This window comes from Podarcis erhardii (assembly GCF_964252035.2).
Source record: "Podarcis erhardii genome assembly, chromosome: 4".
NCBI lineage: Eukaryota > Metazoa > Chordata > Lepidosauria > Squamata > Lacertidae > Podarcis > Podarcis erhardii.
Window position 1 is genome coordinate 46429579 of NC_138508.1, and position 17911 is coordinate 46447489.

General features: G+C 38.5%; 1 protein-coding gene across 2 annotated transcripts in view; it reads left to right on the forward strand.

The window, feature by feature from the left end:
* Positions 1-17911, forward strand: part of ROBO1 (roundabout guidance receptor 1) — a 585029-nt gene that overhangs the window by 68108 nt on the left and 499010 nt on the right. For both annotated transcript variants that reach the window (XM_081858408.1, XM_081858409.1), the window contains exon 2: positions 4854-4994. In XM_081858408.1, the coding sequence (XP_081714534.1) occupies positions 4907-4994 (88 nt within the window). In that variant the 5' untranslated portion in view covers positions 4854-4906. The remainder of the gene's footprint in view (positions 1-4853; positions 4995-17911) is intronic.

A 17911-nucleotide genomic window follows, 5' to 3' on the forward strand; every position in this document is an offset into this window, starting at 1 on the left:
CTAAAATAAGTGAAGGAGGGCTTGCAGCGGGGCTGAACAAATCATAGCAAACATATTTATTTTAGTTCATAACCCCCACCCTGGCTTCCAGCAGAGTTGCCCTATTCAAACCTGGAGTTTCTATTATCCCAGCAGTTTATTTTGAAAATAAATACACCGTTGTCATTAAACCAAGGCCCGTCTTAGGCAATTAGCACTGACATTATAGTGTGCCATGGTGTTGGGCTGTTTGCATGGTAAATTAACATCTCAAACCATATAGGTTTAAGTTTTCTCATACCGCATTATGGCAGGACAGGAAAAAGAAAGTAAAATTTCTCCCAAAATTTGTCATAAATCTGCCTGTCTTTTCTGGCCTCTGATACTCTGTTGGGTAAGGGGAAGCCAATTGGCTCTTTCATTACACAAAGTCATTCTGAATCATAAGACCACAGTATCCAGACATTCTTCTGACCTGCAGTACCAGGTGACTCATTACATTGAAGAAACAGAGTGCAGCTTCAAGGATCCCCACCCTTGCCCAGTGGATCCTGACATAGTATAATACAGTATAAAAAGAAAGATATTAAAACAAAAAGTGTGCAGCAATATTATTTTTGCTTGCTTTGGTTTCATTGCTTATATAGTTGTTTCTTATGCAGATAACATCCAAGTTAAGGGAAGCAGGAAACACCAAAAATTGATTAAATCTTTCCCCTGTATTAACTGCAGTGCTTCTCTTCCCCTCGGGGTTTGTGCACTTTTAATTTGGCATTGATTTCTTAATGATTGCAGCCACAGGAGAGGAACTTGTGTTTCTTTTATATGCCCCATGGATAGCGCCTCCAGCTTAAATCTCTTTAATACTTCAGAAGAAACTTTTGAGGAATAAAATATAGTTTAAGCATGTGGATTCTGAAAGTTCTTGTTATACTGTTTTTTATTCATTGTCATCTGATGTACAGCAAATGGGTGAAAATTCTCCCCTTGCAGTCATGATTGTTAGAAGATAGGATAGTCAAGCAACCACTGTTGCTAAGTAACTGGACTTGTACTATTGATTACTATCCTCATTGTATTTCCTAGATGGAAGAAAACAGCTAACATAAGTGTTCAGAACCCATCTTTTTGTCAAGGATGCATTTTGGAATTTGTGAAGAGAGCAAATAAATATCAGGAAGACACCAGTTTTCTCTCAAAGGTTCAAAAGTCCACTCTTGTTTATATATTCAAGATTAATGGGGGCAGCGGGGAAGGCCACCAAACCAGTACAACCCCAGGGAATTTTAATTGCATTTTTTTTTTTAATTATATTTTCATACAGCATAGAAACTATGGTAAAAATTTATTGTGGTACCCTTAAGACTAACTCATGGATATCTGATGAGGTTATGTCATAATAAATTTGCCAGACTGCATTCAGTATTTAATTAGTTTTACTGACTACAATGGTAGTTCTGTCCTGTTTGTTTAAATTCCTTCCACATTGCAGCACCATGTTGCATTAAATTTCATTCATACTAGTGTGAAACAAACATTAGAAAATAGGATCATTTCCTCTGCTAAACAGCTGTTGAGGGGAGAGGGTGATGGGAGAGGGGAGAAGAAGGCTCCTAAGCCTTTTGGAAATCTACTTGCAGATGGGATCCTGGGGTGGGGGTATTGAGGATCCTTAAGCAGCCTTACTAAAGGAAAGTCAGTTGCATAGCATCTTCCACACCCTGTAGGGCCTTGCCATTGGTGTCCAAGACCAGGGTTCCAGGCTTGCAAACTTTTTCTTTGTGCAACCAAATAACATGGAAACGAGCACTAAACTTTTACATCATGCGAAAGCTCAAATATAACGTGAAAATTATCAGGGAAATGTCAGGGAAATGGAATGAACTGACATGTCTATGCAGCATCAGCCATTAAGATGTCACAAGACTCTTTGTTGTTCTTGCTGCAAACAGATTAACGTGACTATCCCTCTGGAAACAGCAAAGTTTATTATGCTATATTATCAATACTGATTGTTATAGTATCAACACAAGTCAAATAGTTATTTCTCCCTTCTGCCAACAAAAGGATTAGTGTTCATTTGTCTGCCTAGCTAGTATATAGACTTAATATTGTGTACAATGATCAGTCATTATATATGGCTCTGCTGCAAGAGGAATAATCCCTTGAAGGAATCAGACCAGTGTACATTTGGGTTGCTTTCTGATGCATTTCAGAACAGTAACATGCCATATATGCTTTGAAGACTCCTCAACAAATTCAGCTGGTGCAGAATGCAGCAGCTAAGGCATTTGAGAAGCTAAAATGGAGAGAGAATAGCTCTCCTTTAGATTTTAGCTCTCCTCAGTCACCGTTCCTGCCACACTCCACAAATTGAAAGGCAAACTTCCAAAGTGAGGAGCCTCTTGAAGTCATGTAGGCTCCATGCATATTTTAGACCCCTGATCTCCCACCTCATCCCTGCTTTCAACAGAAGCACATACCCAATAAGAGTTTGCACTGGGACAATTATTTTTTACTATTAGAAGGTTAGAGTAATACTGAGAAAACTTCTGGGTTAGTGCTCTGTTGTTGTTTCTAAGCTATATGCCACAAAGGCCATTATACAATCTGAAACAAATGGGATCCTCCTTAATGAGGGTCCTGGTTGGGCACGGGTTGTAGGCGGGGTGTGTGACCCAGGCCTTGTCTGTATGGCCCCACAATCATGCCAGGCCGTTTGAGCCAATCTGATGCAGGTGGCATGATGGGAGGGGGGCCTATAAAAGTGGCAGTGTGACGTGGCTGAGGCACTTGCTTTGTGCTGCCGAACACCCACCCTCCCGCCCCTATTTGTTGGTGTTGCTGCTTTGGCCTTGCTTTGGATATTGGTTGGTTGCCTGTTTTGGAACAGGGGCCAGGTAGGAATTTTTCCATTTGGCAAAATGGCCCTGGCCACTTGGTTTGCACCTACCCCCTTAGCAATCATCACAACTTTGTAAGGTTTGGCAGTTAGGTATTGGCTTAGTGAGGTGTGTGGGAGGGGAGGTGCGTCATCACCTGCCCCTCCATGAATAAGAGTATTCCCGTAAAGGAATCTAGAGGTCCTGGATCTCGTCTGAAGCCCACTTGAGGGGCTAGGGCCAAGCCAGGACCACAGGAACCCCGGGGTGAGCTTTGGTTGGTTTTCATCGATGTTGCTCCCTCATTTGGTGTTTACCCTTCCAGACTACCTGCCAGAGAGGCAGGAGTCAGTTACAGTCGGTTGCCAATGCCTAAGCCAATACCACTCACTTTGCTGTAATCAATAAAGTTGTGGCCTAAATTTGGCCCAAAAACTTAAACCTAAATTACGTGTCAGGGTGAAGTTATTTACTTAGGGATGGGCTTGGGGGGCCTCGGAGCACAATAGTGATTTGAGATCTCCAGAACTCCAAATATCCAGCACATTTCTGGCCGCCTCTGTAGAAGTAAGTGCTCATGAAGGGGACTAAAAATACTGTAACTGATAAATGGTTGCATATCTAATATGTGATTTCGTGACAATATTACAACTACATATTGTTGAAGGTTGATGAGATTTTTGTTAAAATAAATAGGAAAATAATTCAATTCTAGGAACTTGAACTGATTGGTGATAAAATATCCTAGCTGTAATTCTTGCAATGAGCCAAAGGGGTTAGAGGACAGAACTCAGTTTATTTTCCTAAACTTGAGTGGACTGAAGTTTCTAAATGGTGAAGTTCACTGCTTAGAAGTTTTGAATAGTAAACATTATATAAATACCTGAAATAAATATATCTATGTATGTATCATTTTTTGAATACCAGTATAAGGTTTGAAATAAATGCAACCCCCCCAAAGCTTTGGCACAAATATTGTAGGATTCAGATTTTGTTGTGTTTTAATTACTGTATTTTATAGTTCATTTATGTGAATGTCTCCATGAAGTCTGCGTCAGAACAGTGCTAGTCAGTTTGGGTTAAAAGGTGCAAAGAAGCAGACAAGAGGAGAAGGGCAAGAAGTTGGATGTATTTCAATGTAGGTTGCCATGGCAGCAGCACCTAAATAGATATCACAGAAGCTGAAAACATGAAAGAGGGGGAAAGAGATGTAGCACTGATTACTGTTGCATTATTTTCATATATTTTACATACCTAAAATTATATACCAATTATATACCAAGACACCCATTGCCTTGAGTGTCTTCTTAATAGTCTTCATAACTGATTTACCATTCTCAACCTTTTATTCTATATATAGATATTTTTTTTTAGATATGGAAATGTTTTTAATTGTATGTACAGCCATACCTCATGTTATGTTTGCTTCATGATACATTTTTTTAGGTTGAGTCCCGTGGCGACCCGGAAGTACCGTAAAGGGTTACTTCTGGGTTTCGCCACTCACGCATGCGCAGACATGCAAAATGACATCATGTGCATGCGCAGAAGCGGCGAATCATGACCCTCGCATGCGCAGACGTGAGTTGCGTTCTTTTCATGTTGTGAACGGGCCTCCAGAACGGAACCCGTTCACAACCAGGGGTACCACTGTATAGAACTATTTTATATATGGAATTGTTTTTCTTTTGTTTTCAAATATGGAATTATTTTAATTGTTGATGTTTTTACTGTAAAATTGCTTAGAGATTGTTTAAGGAAAGCGATTCACATAATGAAAGTGATTCGCAAATGGAATCTAACAAACAAACAAACAAATACAACATTTCTTAAATGAGAGACCGTAGCCAGGAGTCAACTTAGTCTCATAGCACAAGATTTTGCTGTGTTTGTATGTGTGGCTCTTCTAGAGATTAATTCAGCACAGATTTTGTTTAATATCTTCTGAATTGTATGACAATATAAACAGTTGTCTTATTTTCCTTGTTACAGATAACATTTCTAAAAGTGTTGTTGGGCTGGTGTAATGCAAGAACAGAAGCAACATGAAATGGAAACGTTATTCTTTTACTGTCGTGGTAGCTGTACTCAGCCTGTCTCAGGTCCATCAGTTACTGGGTCAGCTTATTCCAGGTAGGATTTGTTTTATGCAAAACATTTGTACCACAGAATGTGAATTGTCAGTGTGAATGTACATGTGTGTGAGAGAGACTACAAAATCTGAATGCTCTTATGTTTTATTATTGCAGGCACTAAATGGCTTCTTTGGGTTTTTCAATTTTACACACCCACACCCACACACCCACACACACCCACACACTACCTAAAAAGTGAATTAAGAATAATCCTTGAATAACAAGGAACAGTACCAAACTGTAGAAAACACACAGACGCACACAGAGAGAGACACATATATTACCTAAAAGGTGAATTAAGAATAATCCTTGAATAACAAGGAACAGTAACAAACTATAGAAAATAAACGGTTAAAATAAAAATAAATTATTAAGAATGATGTGTCTCTTTGAACCACATAGTCCAGAGCACTGATGAATTCTAGGACAATATAGTTCTAGAGATGGTATGCTAATTTTATATCTGCAGTAGGAATGAAAACCAAAGTTCAGTAGACCGAATGGAGAAGAATCCAGTTTGCTAATAAATTGTACTTCGTGCTGGAGCCTCCCTTTGAAATTTGTTAAAACTCTGTGCTCAGATATCTGCACTGATTGCCATTCTGCTACCAGGCCAAGCTCAAAATGATACTATTAGTTTACAAAGCTCTTAACATATTGGGACCAGTTTACCTATGAGATCGCCTTACCTCACATGTTGAACTGGCAGTACTGCAGGTGTCACATAATACCGGTTCTGTATTAGTAAGAACTCAATTGTTAAATAGAGATAGATAGATAGATGATAGAGATAGATGATAGATAGATAGATAGATAGATAGATAGATAGATAGATAGATAGATAGATAGTGGCCTTCATGCCAGCAACAGAAATGCTCTGAGAGACTGAAGTGTTGTCCCACCAATTTCTGAATACTGCTGTTTCTATATAAAATTTGTGTCCAGAAAGACTGTTAAAAAGGAAGGGCATTTCTGGCATGTGATGTCATATATTACCTTTGAGGATGATCTCCAGATGATAAATCTGATATTATTCACTAGGGTGTTATAAACAAGTATGGAGACACAGAGTTGGCACTGGCATTTCCTGCAGAGCTAGTCCATCTTTCTGTGTCTCTGTCATGGTTCTGGATAAGCCAGTTCAGTTTAGTTTGTGTGTAAATGCCAACAGGCTAGTCCCTGAGGCTTGATAGAGAGAAACACCATTGGCTAAGATGGTAGTCAATTTTAGTTTGGAGATGTAGATGACAACAAGCAGTTTGCTGCTTTCTCTTCAGGGTCTGTCTGTGTACTGGTCTGTCTTCAGTGTGTTGAATGGCTGCAGCTTTAAGAATATCAATGTAAATTATTCCTATATGAGTTCGTGTGTGTGTGTGTGTGTGTGTGTGCATTTTGGATGCAAACGGGGGTTGTGTTGATTATGTCTATGGCAATAGTGGACAGCTTGGTGAAGCTGTGCTGTTTTATCTGATGTCCCTCAGCACAGAAAGGGTTGGGAGAACCCTCAGAAAAATATTTAGGGGGAGAGGGCATGGGGAGAGAACATTCTATTGCACAGGTGAAAGTCTTTATGCTAACAGAACTGCTTTGTTCAATGTCATCTAATCTGCCAGCTGAGAATATCATCTTTAAGTTGCCACAATATACTCTGATGTTTTTGCTACAGCATCTTTCATGTGTCAGTACAGCTAGTAGGAGTTAGGAAGGTAATGAACTACTTACAAGGTTTGAATTGAAAGAATCATACAGCCTAAGTATTATATTGTCCTGTTTTTATTTCATTATACCGATATCTCTATATGAATAGAAAGGAGCACATGGATGATCTTGCATGTTTATATATCATGTGGGTTGTATTACTAACCTGAGTTGGCATATATTGACTCTCAAAACACTATGAAGCAAATCTAGCCAAAGATTTTGGCAATCCTTTTGGGATCACATCAAATAAAAAAGATTTTTCTGTGTTGTGGTTTAAAGCTTGAATGGTTCATAAAGAAAACTTATATGTATAAATTAAACTGCAATAAATAGAAAAGCCAAGTACAACTTAAATGCAAATTACTATGGCTTCAAATGTTATACCTTCCCTATGACATCAGGATTTATCAGTTTGTTTACTCCCAAAATTGTTTGAGGCCTTCCTCGGTGTTGCTTAAAAACCAAGATTTAACTGGTTGTGCTTAGAAAAGAGTGAAGGCAAACAAAAGAATCCACACCAAATGGGTTTGTGTTTCAAGGAATCTTGAGAAAACAAAACATGTTAAAAACTCCCTTGGTATTTGGGAGATAATAGAGCAACCTTGCTTTCAGTTAGCATGATAGGTGAGAACACAACCCACACAATTGTCTGTCTTGGGCTAGAGGTGGGCCCTCTCCTTCTGGGGTTCACAGGCTCAACTGGATAAGGAAAAGTTTGGGAGACCTTTCAACCTCCCCCAGCAACAGGGGACGTATTATATTTTGATGTAGGTAGTGGACATTTTGTGTAGGTAATGGGCATTTTGTTCTTGTGTATATTGGTATGCTACTGTATGTAATCCATATTCTCTTAGAGACAAATGGAAACACTGCTGTTGCTTTCCTTATGGGCACATATCTACTGTTGTCATCAATCCTAGGAATATATTAGGATGTTGCTTCTATATTATAAACAATGTTGCCACAAAGGTTTGTCAACACATTAGATGCTGCAGTAATAGCTGATTGGCAACTACATCAGGAGAATGTTAAAAAAAATAATAGGTGGTGCTTGGTTCAATTTTTATTAAGACTGCAGTATTCAGTGATGATAGGTTTGGAAACCTTTATATCTGATATCTTATACCTGGTATCTTTATTCTGTTAGGATTTTAACATTATCTATGGATATGATTTCTGGATTTGAATTGGTTTAAAATAGATAAGGAGAAACTAGAACTAACTAATTATAAGGCAAGCTTAAATTATGATATTAATCTCTCAACATTTTAGTTCAGTTACTGTAACAGATTTTATCCATTTAGCATAGGCCAGTCAGGAAAACAGGAAAAATAATAGTCAGCAAAGCTTTTACACCAAAAAGATAACAACCTGAATACTCAATGGTTAGTAAATGTTTATCTGAATAAAATTGCCCTTCATTGTTGCCCTGCTGAAAGTTACTTAGACTTAGACAAACTCTTTGAAATAACTTCTACATGTCTAGATTTGAAATAACTTCTACATGTCTAGACACTGCAGGGGGGTAATGAGGAAATTCCTTGTGGAATCCATATTATGCACACATTCAGAAGTTTGCTAAGCACTCAGTGGATGCTGGCTTTTCATAATGTACAGATGTCTAGTTGAAATGTCTGTAAAAAGTTCCCAGCATTATAAGAATTTAATACTAAAACTGATATGAGACAGCAGTTTGATTCAGAGTGAGCATGAGTCCCACAATGTGGGAATTTTATTACAGCTCTTATGGGTATCAGCCTTTTGTGAAGAATATGAATAGCTAAATGAGAAACTATTTAACTAATTGCACTGTAGATATTGATTTGCATTAAATTCTGAAATACTAGATACACACACACACACTTTTTATATTTCTCACTGTAGACCAAACCAAATATACTCCATCATAGTTTAATAATCATCATTAATTAATTTGGTATGGCTGCTTCTCATATTTGACTTGTTTATATCCTATTCCATCAAGATACTGTGTAATAGCTGAGCAAACCAGCTCAACCAAACATCATGTTATCGTATCAGTTCATGTTTTTTTGCTGCAAATTAAGCTATACATTGGAAGATCATTATTTCAGTGCAGTCTATAAGCACACTATCTCAACAAAACATAATATGTCCATTTAGCCACTCATGTTTAGTGTACGTTACATTAAGCTGCCATTGGGAAGATCATTATTTCATATTGGCATAAGCCAAATTTATAAAGTCAAAGTGTGTCAAAGTTAAGTGTCAAAGTTCAATTTTATTTATGGAGGCATAAGTGCTATGTGTACAAGACACAAGCCAATCATTGTGTATATCTTTTGTAAACATTGCAACATAATTATGAAGAGTTCCTCCCGTCCTGATTTATTCACTGATTATAGTCTTACACTTCACCTGTATACTTGGAATAAAGTTCCACTGATGATAAATCTATAGAATTTAATATGTGTGATTTGAACTGCAGTTCTGTTTGGAAAATGTAGCATCTTCAAACAATATCTTTATATGGCAAACTGTATCTGCCACATATTTTAAAAACTATTCTTCTAGGAACAGGGTTGTCAGTCATCACACGTCTTTTTCTCCTCACTTTTTATTTTGATTGACACAGAGAAAGGGTCTAAGTGCGTTGAATGTTGCAGTTTCCCGAGCTCTAACAGTTGACCTTTGTTTATTCTTTGCCTTTTTTGTGAGAATAACAAAGGTCTGGAAATCCTATCAACCAAAATGTCATGGCCCAAAGAGGGTAGATATTAAGAGTGAGGGGGGGAGAATAAGAAATGACTCCACACGTTTTGCCTTTTAGATGCTGTCACTATGTATGCTGCCAGGTCTTAATAAAGAAAAGATTGCCAGCTGCACTTCAATTCAAGGTCTCTTTATTAGCCCCAGTTTATCCAGCATGAGGTTTTATTTAATTGTCTGAATAGATGGTGACAAACCAAGAGGCACAGTCAGCTGTATGATACTTAATGAAGAAATCCGTATTTCTAATCTAGCTGTAGAGCACACAACTCTTCTGCTTTGATGAACTGGCCTTTTGTGATGAACCTGACTGGAAAGCCACATGTGCTACACTGACTATCTAATTAAGTCATCAGAATGCATTGGAGCAAACGGAGTGGTTCACATGGACTCGTATAAATAATTTCAGTTCCTCTATTACCTGGCTAATAGAAAGTGGCACTGTTCCAGATTATGACTGATAGGGGTTAGATGGTACAGCTGCTGCAATTATGCTAGCAGGTAGATATCTCTGAAACACTTTTCTTCTTTGTCCACAAGCATTGTGGAGCCACTTTGTTCTACTCATTTGTATTTTATGGTGATGTGTTGTTATACCCCCTTTATTCCACCGCTGCTGCCACTTATTCCCCTATCCCTCCAATACTTTTGCCATGAACATGCCCTTTCTCAATCTACTTTGCTAACCTACTTCTTCATGGTTATTCTTCAACCTATTCATACACTTCTTGAAGAATGCAACAAAAGGTTGCTGTGTAGCTTTTTTTATAGCAGTACTACTGGTATGTCTAGCAGCGGTGAGTGAAAATGTTCTGGAGTGAATCTCTTTCAAGCTGAATAGCCAGTTTAGCATACTAACCTTATTCGATTGTAGTTCAATAGCAAAATAAAATTAAAAAGCATTTTCCATGCATTTATTATAAAGTAGTTAATATTTATTCTAATAGTGCTTCTCAGTCTTAATACCTATATGCTTCAAATGTAATTGACAGAAAATCATATACCATGTATAAATACAGGAAATTAGAGCATAGAGGAAATGGAAAACGGTAATAAGGAGAGAACAAAGATAATGATATATTGATCCTGGTTTGACATGTGGAGGGGTTTTTTGTTTTTTGTTTTTGGTGGAGGCAGAATACAATGTTGGGTTGGACCTCCTTTCCTCTTTTTCTTTATGCATACAGAAGCTGCCAACACTATCTTTAGTTCATTTGCATAATTCTCCAATTAGATACCAACTGTGCAGAATTAGGGTTATGAGGCACATTATTGGGGTGGAAACTCAGCATAGTTAGGGACCCAATAAGCAAAATGAATCTGTGCTGTTTTTTCCAACTGGACTATCCTGAATTGCAATTAAAATGGCATGAGAAATATAGGAACTTGTCACTTTGTAGATCACTCATACTTAAGGTTACTACCATTGTTTCATATGCAATATCTTGACATTAGGGAGTGTAGTACATTTTTACTGCTGTTTCCTAATACTTATTCTCTATAGTCATTTTTACATCCATGAATTGCACACAGAATGTATAGTGTAGCAACTTGGTCTCCTTTCCCTAACATCCATCCATTCATGGACTCTGTACTTGCAGATACAGCATATGCACAGATGGTGTGTCTATCTCAGGGGTCAGCAAACTTTTTCAGCAGGGGGCCGGTCCACTGTCCCTTAGACCTGTGGGAGGCTGGACTATTTTTTGGAGGGAGAAAAATGAACGAATTTCTATCCCCACAAATAACCCAGAGATGCATTTTAAATAAAAGGACACCTTCTACTCATGTAAAAACACGCTGATTCCCGGACCATCTGTGGGCCGGATTTAGAAGGCGATTGGGCCGGATCCAGCCCCTGGGCCTTAGTTTGCCTACCCATGGTCTATCTCTATGTGCACTTGGGCATTGCTAAAAACAGGACACCTGATTATGTGGAGAGGACCAAGGTGGAATCTATACACATATAAAATTGTTCTGAAAAAGGTTTTTTTAAGCGTTATTTAAAATATTGAATTTTCCATTAGGCTCGCCATTGCCATCTAGTGTCATATTGTATATTGCATCTTAAAACACACTTAAAACATTTTATTTGCAGCTATATAGCTTTGTCCCAGCTCTCGGAAAACGAACCAATCAATGTGGAGGTTGTGGGAAGGAAGAAATTAATCACACTTTCTTTCCTCCACATGTTCATTCTTCGCAAAAATTTTGTGTAAACCTGAAATAAATTTGTATTCATCTTAATTATATATAAATCCATTGGCTAGAATTTTTATTTGAAGCTGAATCTCAGCCAAAGAACCTTAGGTAAAGGACCCCTGACTATTAGGTCCAGTTGTGACCGACTGGGGTTGCGGTGCTCATCTCGCTTTATTGGCCGAGGGAGCCGACGTACAGCTTCCGGGTCATGTGGCCAGCATGACTGAAGCCGCTTATGGCGAACCAGAGCAGCACACAGAAACGCTGTTTACCTTCCCGCCGGAGTGGTACCTATTTATCTACTTGCACTTTGACGTGTTTTCGAACTGCTAGGTTGGCAGGAGCAGGGACCGAGTAACGGGAGCTCACCCCGTCGTGGGGATTCAAACTGCCAACCTTCTGATCGGCAAGTCCTAGGCTCTGTGGTTTAACCCACAGCACCACCCACGTCCCTTCCAAAGAACCTTACATTTGGCTAAATTACAGCCAAATGTTTTTAGGGTGATAGCATAACTAGAAAAGTATTCTAGGGTTAGGTTCTTTGCCTGTATTACTTTTATAGGAGGAAAAAAATGCTATTTATATATTGTTTTGTAATTTCACACTAACTGAATAGATAGCAGTAGTTCATTATACCCTATTATTTTGGTCTATAGAAGAGCCACGAATCTTCAGTCTTAAAGTAGCAGTTTGGTGGAAGCTGGTGAATATCCTCCTTGAACTCCCTCTCCCATAACATCCATCATGAAGGGGAGAAATTTATGTGAAGAAGTAGGATTAATCCATACACAGGAATAATATCTGGCCACCTTGGTCAATTGTATGCATCCAGAATCTAAAATAGATGAACAGTCCTTCTTAGTGAATTGGAACTGCATACATATTGGCCAGTTGATTCCTTTCGTACACTGACACCTGCCCTGCTCCTCTATAAGTAATATCGATTGAGGCTGATACTGTAACCCCGCCCACCAGTTTAGTGCGAAGATCATATATGCACATAATCATTTGTTGTGTACATAGAATCTTGCTACATTGGGGCAATTCTATTTCTAAAAAGACATGGTACAGTTAAACATCATTCTTAATTATTGCTATTTATTTCGGAAATCAGATATTTAATGACAGTAATATCTATTTTTTAAAGTCCAACTTGACTGTAATATTTTTCTCCCTAGGTGCTGTAAGAAATCAAAGGGAACACCTATTTTTCTTTAATTAGTTTCTTGCTTAAGGCATTGTTGCAGGCATCAGTGAAGATGAAAGACTCCCTCAAGGCTGCTGCAAAACCCCTCTGGTTAACCATTTACAACTAGGCTTCCATTTTTAGGCTATCAAATTCTTTCATTATATTTAATGGTTGCCTTGTATTTTTGAATAGTATCCATAGACCAAATTTTTATGTTATTTACATCTTGTGTGGTTGGTTTTAAACAAGAACATGGGAAAATGAGAGCTATGCCTGCTTCATTTTGAAAGACATGTTGTAAGACTTCCAAGATTACAATTTTAATATCGGGGATCAGATTAGCCAGTTAGAAGTCTGGAATACTCTGCCTGTTTAGTGTAAAGATCACCATTTTCACCTGCCAGTATAATTGTATTCTTAAGAAAAAATATGTTTAATGGGGCGAGGGATATCTGATTGGTACAGAAGATAATATAACTACTGTAATGCATAATCTGATTCAGAATATTTTCTATGTAGAAGATGTTTAGCACTTAGATTTCAAAAAAAGTGACTGAAAGTAAAACATAAGTTTACTTTTGATGACTATTTGTAGACATTTACCTAAAAATGGAAGTATATGGAATGTTGGGACTGTTCAAGTCTTTGTATCGCATCATATTTCCAAACATTTAAGTCCACAGCACCAGTATCAGCCATATCCCCTCTCTGGGACTTAAATATAATTGTCAATTAGACACAGGGAAATGCCATTTTTGAGAAGCCTATTACTTTTGCAAATATATGTACTGAAGATGAACTAATTTAATATTTGAAATTAATAAATGAATAAGATATTACAAATAGATACAATCTGTGCATATGGTTTTAGAAGACATCTTTACTTCCTCTGAGAAACTAGATTTTTTTTGAGATTAATTGCAGTTTACTACCCTGTGCTATCACAAAGCAATAAATAAATAAACACGCCTTCTCTGGAGAATCTCGGATCTTCATATGGAGTGCATGTAACAGGTGAGGCAGGAAATATACCATTTCAGGGAGGTGATCCTGCAATATATTCTTTAATTAAAGCCTTACAAACTGGTCAACTGACCCAGCTATGTTAGATGCAGATGTATCTGCAGTCATTCCAACTCAGTTTGTGTCTTGCAAAGAAATCCCCTCATTGTGGGGGCTTTTATGTGACTAAAAAACAGAACAAAAACCTAAGTCATTCATTCAATTCATTCATTCAATTGTAGGTCTGACTTCAAGATCTGATTCAAAATATTTAACCTTTGCATTACTGCATTTCCTCCGGTCAATAAGTGTCATAGTCACCTTGCAAGAAACAATGGAAAGCCTTCAGTCAGCATTTGCAAGGCATTCTTTTTAGATAGGATAATAGAGGTTTGGCATTAGAAGCAAACATGTACCGAATAAAGGAGCACCTCGTCAGTTGTGAAAAGTATAGTCATTTATTATACAGTACATGTCACCATGATGTACTCAAACAGTTTCTAGAAATAGATAAGGTCACGATTTCAAAATATTGAAAGATGCACCTGATAAGGCCTTTTACATACTATAAAAGGAAATGAGGTGTCGTTAAGAACAGACCCTTGAAGGATGACCATATTTTCTACATAGAAGGATAGGCAGGGTGGGATTACTTTTTTCATATATCAACAAAAGGCCCAAACTCTAGACATCTTTTGCTTTCTGTTAAAATGCTATGCAGGTTTTCAATGAAGCTTTTGACAGGCACACAAACAACTCCTTTTTTCAGTGAGGCCTGCCAAAAAAGGGCAATACTATCCACCTTGGAGGTCTCTCACTCCAAACCAGTGTGGGAAAACAGAAAGCCACTATCTGGTTGCCCCAGGGGTACATTCTATTGCTTTCTTGTGTTGTTACCATTCTCAGAAAGCAAACCATTTCCATCCTTTGTTTTAATGGAGATTGTTTATTATACTTACTACATTTTAATCCTTTTCTTCCTACAAAGATCTCAGGGTGGTGTCCACATTGCATGTCTGGCAGCTGCTGGTGGGAGTTGCAAATGGAGGATAATGGTACAGTCATACTGTAGCACCCTGTTGTGGTTAACGCTTAGCTGGAATGAAATATTCAACGCAGCAATAGAGAAATTAAAATAGTAATTTATTTGTCAGACAAACAAATGAGAGGCACAGTGGTACATGGTTACCAAGCTCTGGCCTGGCCTCCTGCCATTCTGGCCAGCACTTATATTTCCTTAATCCAGCCCCCTTGCTCCTCCTTTGGCTGCCTCTGTCCGATCAGCCTAGTTGAAATTCCTATTGGCTGTTTGCTAGAACCAATCACAAAAGATACACCCATTTCCTTTCGCCCTTTTATGGGACACAAAGAGCTATCTATAAATGACAAATAAGTAGTAATATATCTTACATGTGTCTCAACAAGGAATCTTAATTACCAGCTCACCTCTTGCCCTCCTTGCCCTATTGCCTTCCAAAACAAATGGTTAATCTTAAATTTTTATCTTGAACTTTTATCTTAAACAGATGTCAAGGATCTTGAGTTCACATCAACATTGAAAGATCTCCTTCATTTGAAGGTTTCTAAACAAAAAGGCCTGACAACCATATATCAGGAGCGCCCGATGGCGTCTCCTGTCTGGCAGGAGGCTGGGCTCATTTGCCCTTCTGGTCTCCTATTGCAATATGACTCTATGAAATAAGAATCTAGCATTTCTTAAATCCTTTGCATAATTACATTTAAGCTAATATATTTCATACATTATCATAGGTAGCCTTTTAAAAGGAAAAGAAATCTTAAAAGGATCTCAGTTTAAGAAAGAAACAGCTTTAGAAAAGACTTTCCCAAAAATGCTCTCTTTCTTCCAGCCAGACCAGTTGCTTTTCTTTTCCATTTGCTCTTGGCCTTTTTAACCTTAGGAAGAAGATATGGCTCATTTTACTGGGAGGCACATGGTATTATTGTACTATTTACCCATTCTTAATTTTATGTTTTCTCAGCCTTTTTTTATCTTCTGTAACATGCAAGGTCAGTGTCCTCGCTCTCAGCCTGTAATTCCCTTTTTTACGACTTTGAGAATTGTTTTCTGCTATAAATCAGGGGGCCCCCTTGTCTAGGAGAAAAAACATTGCCAAGGTTTTTTAGTCTTCTGCCTGGCATGAAACATTTGAAAATCTTTAAGCTCATTTTAAAATTCAGGCCCTGATCAAAATATAGAAGCTTTGATAAAAATGCAGGCTTATGATTAGATGCCTCAATACCTCGGGTTAAAGTCACTTCAGGTTCAACGTTTTCAGGTTGCATCCCGCGGCGACCCAGAAGTAACAGAACGGGTTACTGCCAGGTTTCGCTGCTCACGCATGCGCAGACACTCAGAATGACGTCATGCGCAGATGCGGCGAATTGCGACCCACGCACGTGCAGACACAGGTTGCGTTCTGCTCATTACTTACTGAAGTGTGGGGGTAGGGAAGACTAAGCAGGATACCAAATTAGAAGTGGCAGCATGGCTGCAGATAGGTGGGGAGGAAATCAAAGAACAAAAATGTAGGGTTTTGTCAGTGAGCATTCCACAGCCCTCTGAAGCTCACATTTTGCTGAGAAAATCTGGCACAGTCCTAGAAAATTCTTTCCTTTTGTTGGGAAAATGTTTAGATATATAAATGGGCCCATGTATCTTTATTTGAGTGTTTGTCTTACCTTTTTAGTGGATTTCAGTCCTGCTGTTCAGCATCCAGAGCACCCATATACTGTTATGGCCCCTGTGTGGCATATTCCACATTATATTACATATTTAAGGTGTGTCCATAACACATTTTGTGTGTGATCCTAAGTGTAACATTTACAAGAAAATACCAGCAATATTTATCAAGTAAGTTCCATGTGGCAGGGAACCAGGATTTCCTCCCTGCCTTTTGTACATATTAGTAAATGCCGGAATGTTTAAAGTAGTTGTTTTTATTTATCACAGTTGTATCCCACCTTTTTCTTCAATGAGCTCAAGGTGGCATACATGGTTGTCCGCCTCTTCATTTAATGAAACAACCCTGTGAGGCGGAGAGGCGGTGACCGGCAGAAGGTCATCCAGTGAGATTCATGGCGGATGGGGGTGGGATTTGAACCTTGGCCTCCCATATTCTAGTCACTATATGGTCTATATTTTATTGTTATATCATTTATAGATATAGATAATGTAAATTAGTAGATGTGTGACAAAAATGCAGCAGATAACAGGCTCTTCCACTAATGAAGGGATGTTTTACATCTTGCGCTATAGCCTTATGTAAGAATAATGGCATTAAGTCCAGATATGTTATATTGCTAATGTAAGGGCTTCTGCCACCTCATATACAAGCAGTGCAATGGGAGCTCTTGTAGAACCAGGGTTGTCTTACCCATAGGCACTGGGACACCTGGGCGCAGGCTCTCAGGGGCACCAGGCCAAGAGTCCGGGGCCCGAGAGTTGAGTCTGGGGAAGAGCCCACCCATCGGTCGGAGCGCCATGGCGGGCTCTTCTGCTGCGAGCGGGTCTGTGCCACGAGTTTGGGGATGACCGAGCCAGCGAGATGCTGAGACGGCCGGCTGGCTCCACCCTCCTGCGCACCTGGGACTGCCACATATGCTTAAGACAGCCCTGTGTAGAACACAGCTTTTATAAATACTGCATGAACTCTTGTTCAGGAATTTGCAGAGTAGCATTAGCTGCTATATTTTTTCAGGATTTATTGAATCCAATCAATGGAATTCTTAATTTAAATGATTAAAAGCCCTAGGGGGGGGGGAATGCAAGTTTGATAATTCAATACAATGTCAAACCATTTCTCACAACAAGTATGATCACTGCAATGACATTTGGAAATGGGCGTTTGAGATGTGTATGATGTGAGGTTAATTTGGCTTATGCAGATAAAACATGTCATTCCAACATGTGGTTTACATGTGGTCATGTCAACATTGTAGTTTACGGGGGAAACTTCAGATAAAAAAAGCAATGAAAATGATGTTTGAATAATTAGAGGTAATATAAAATAAAGTATAATTGAATCAATTTAAATTTAAATTTAAATTGCAAG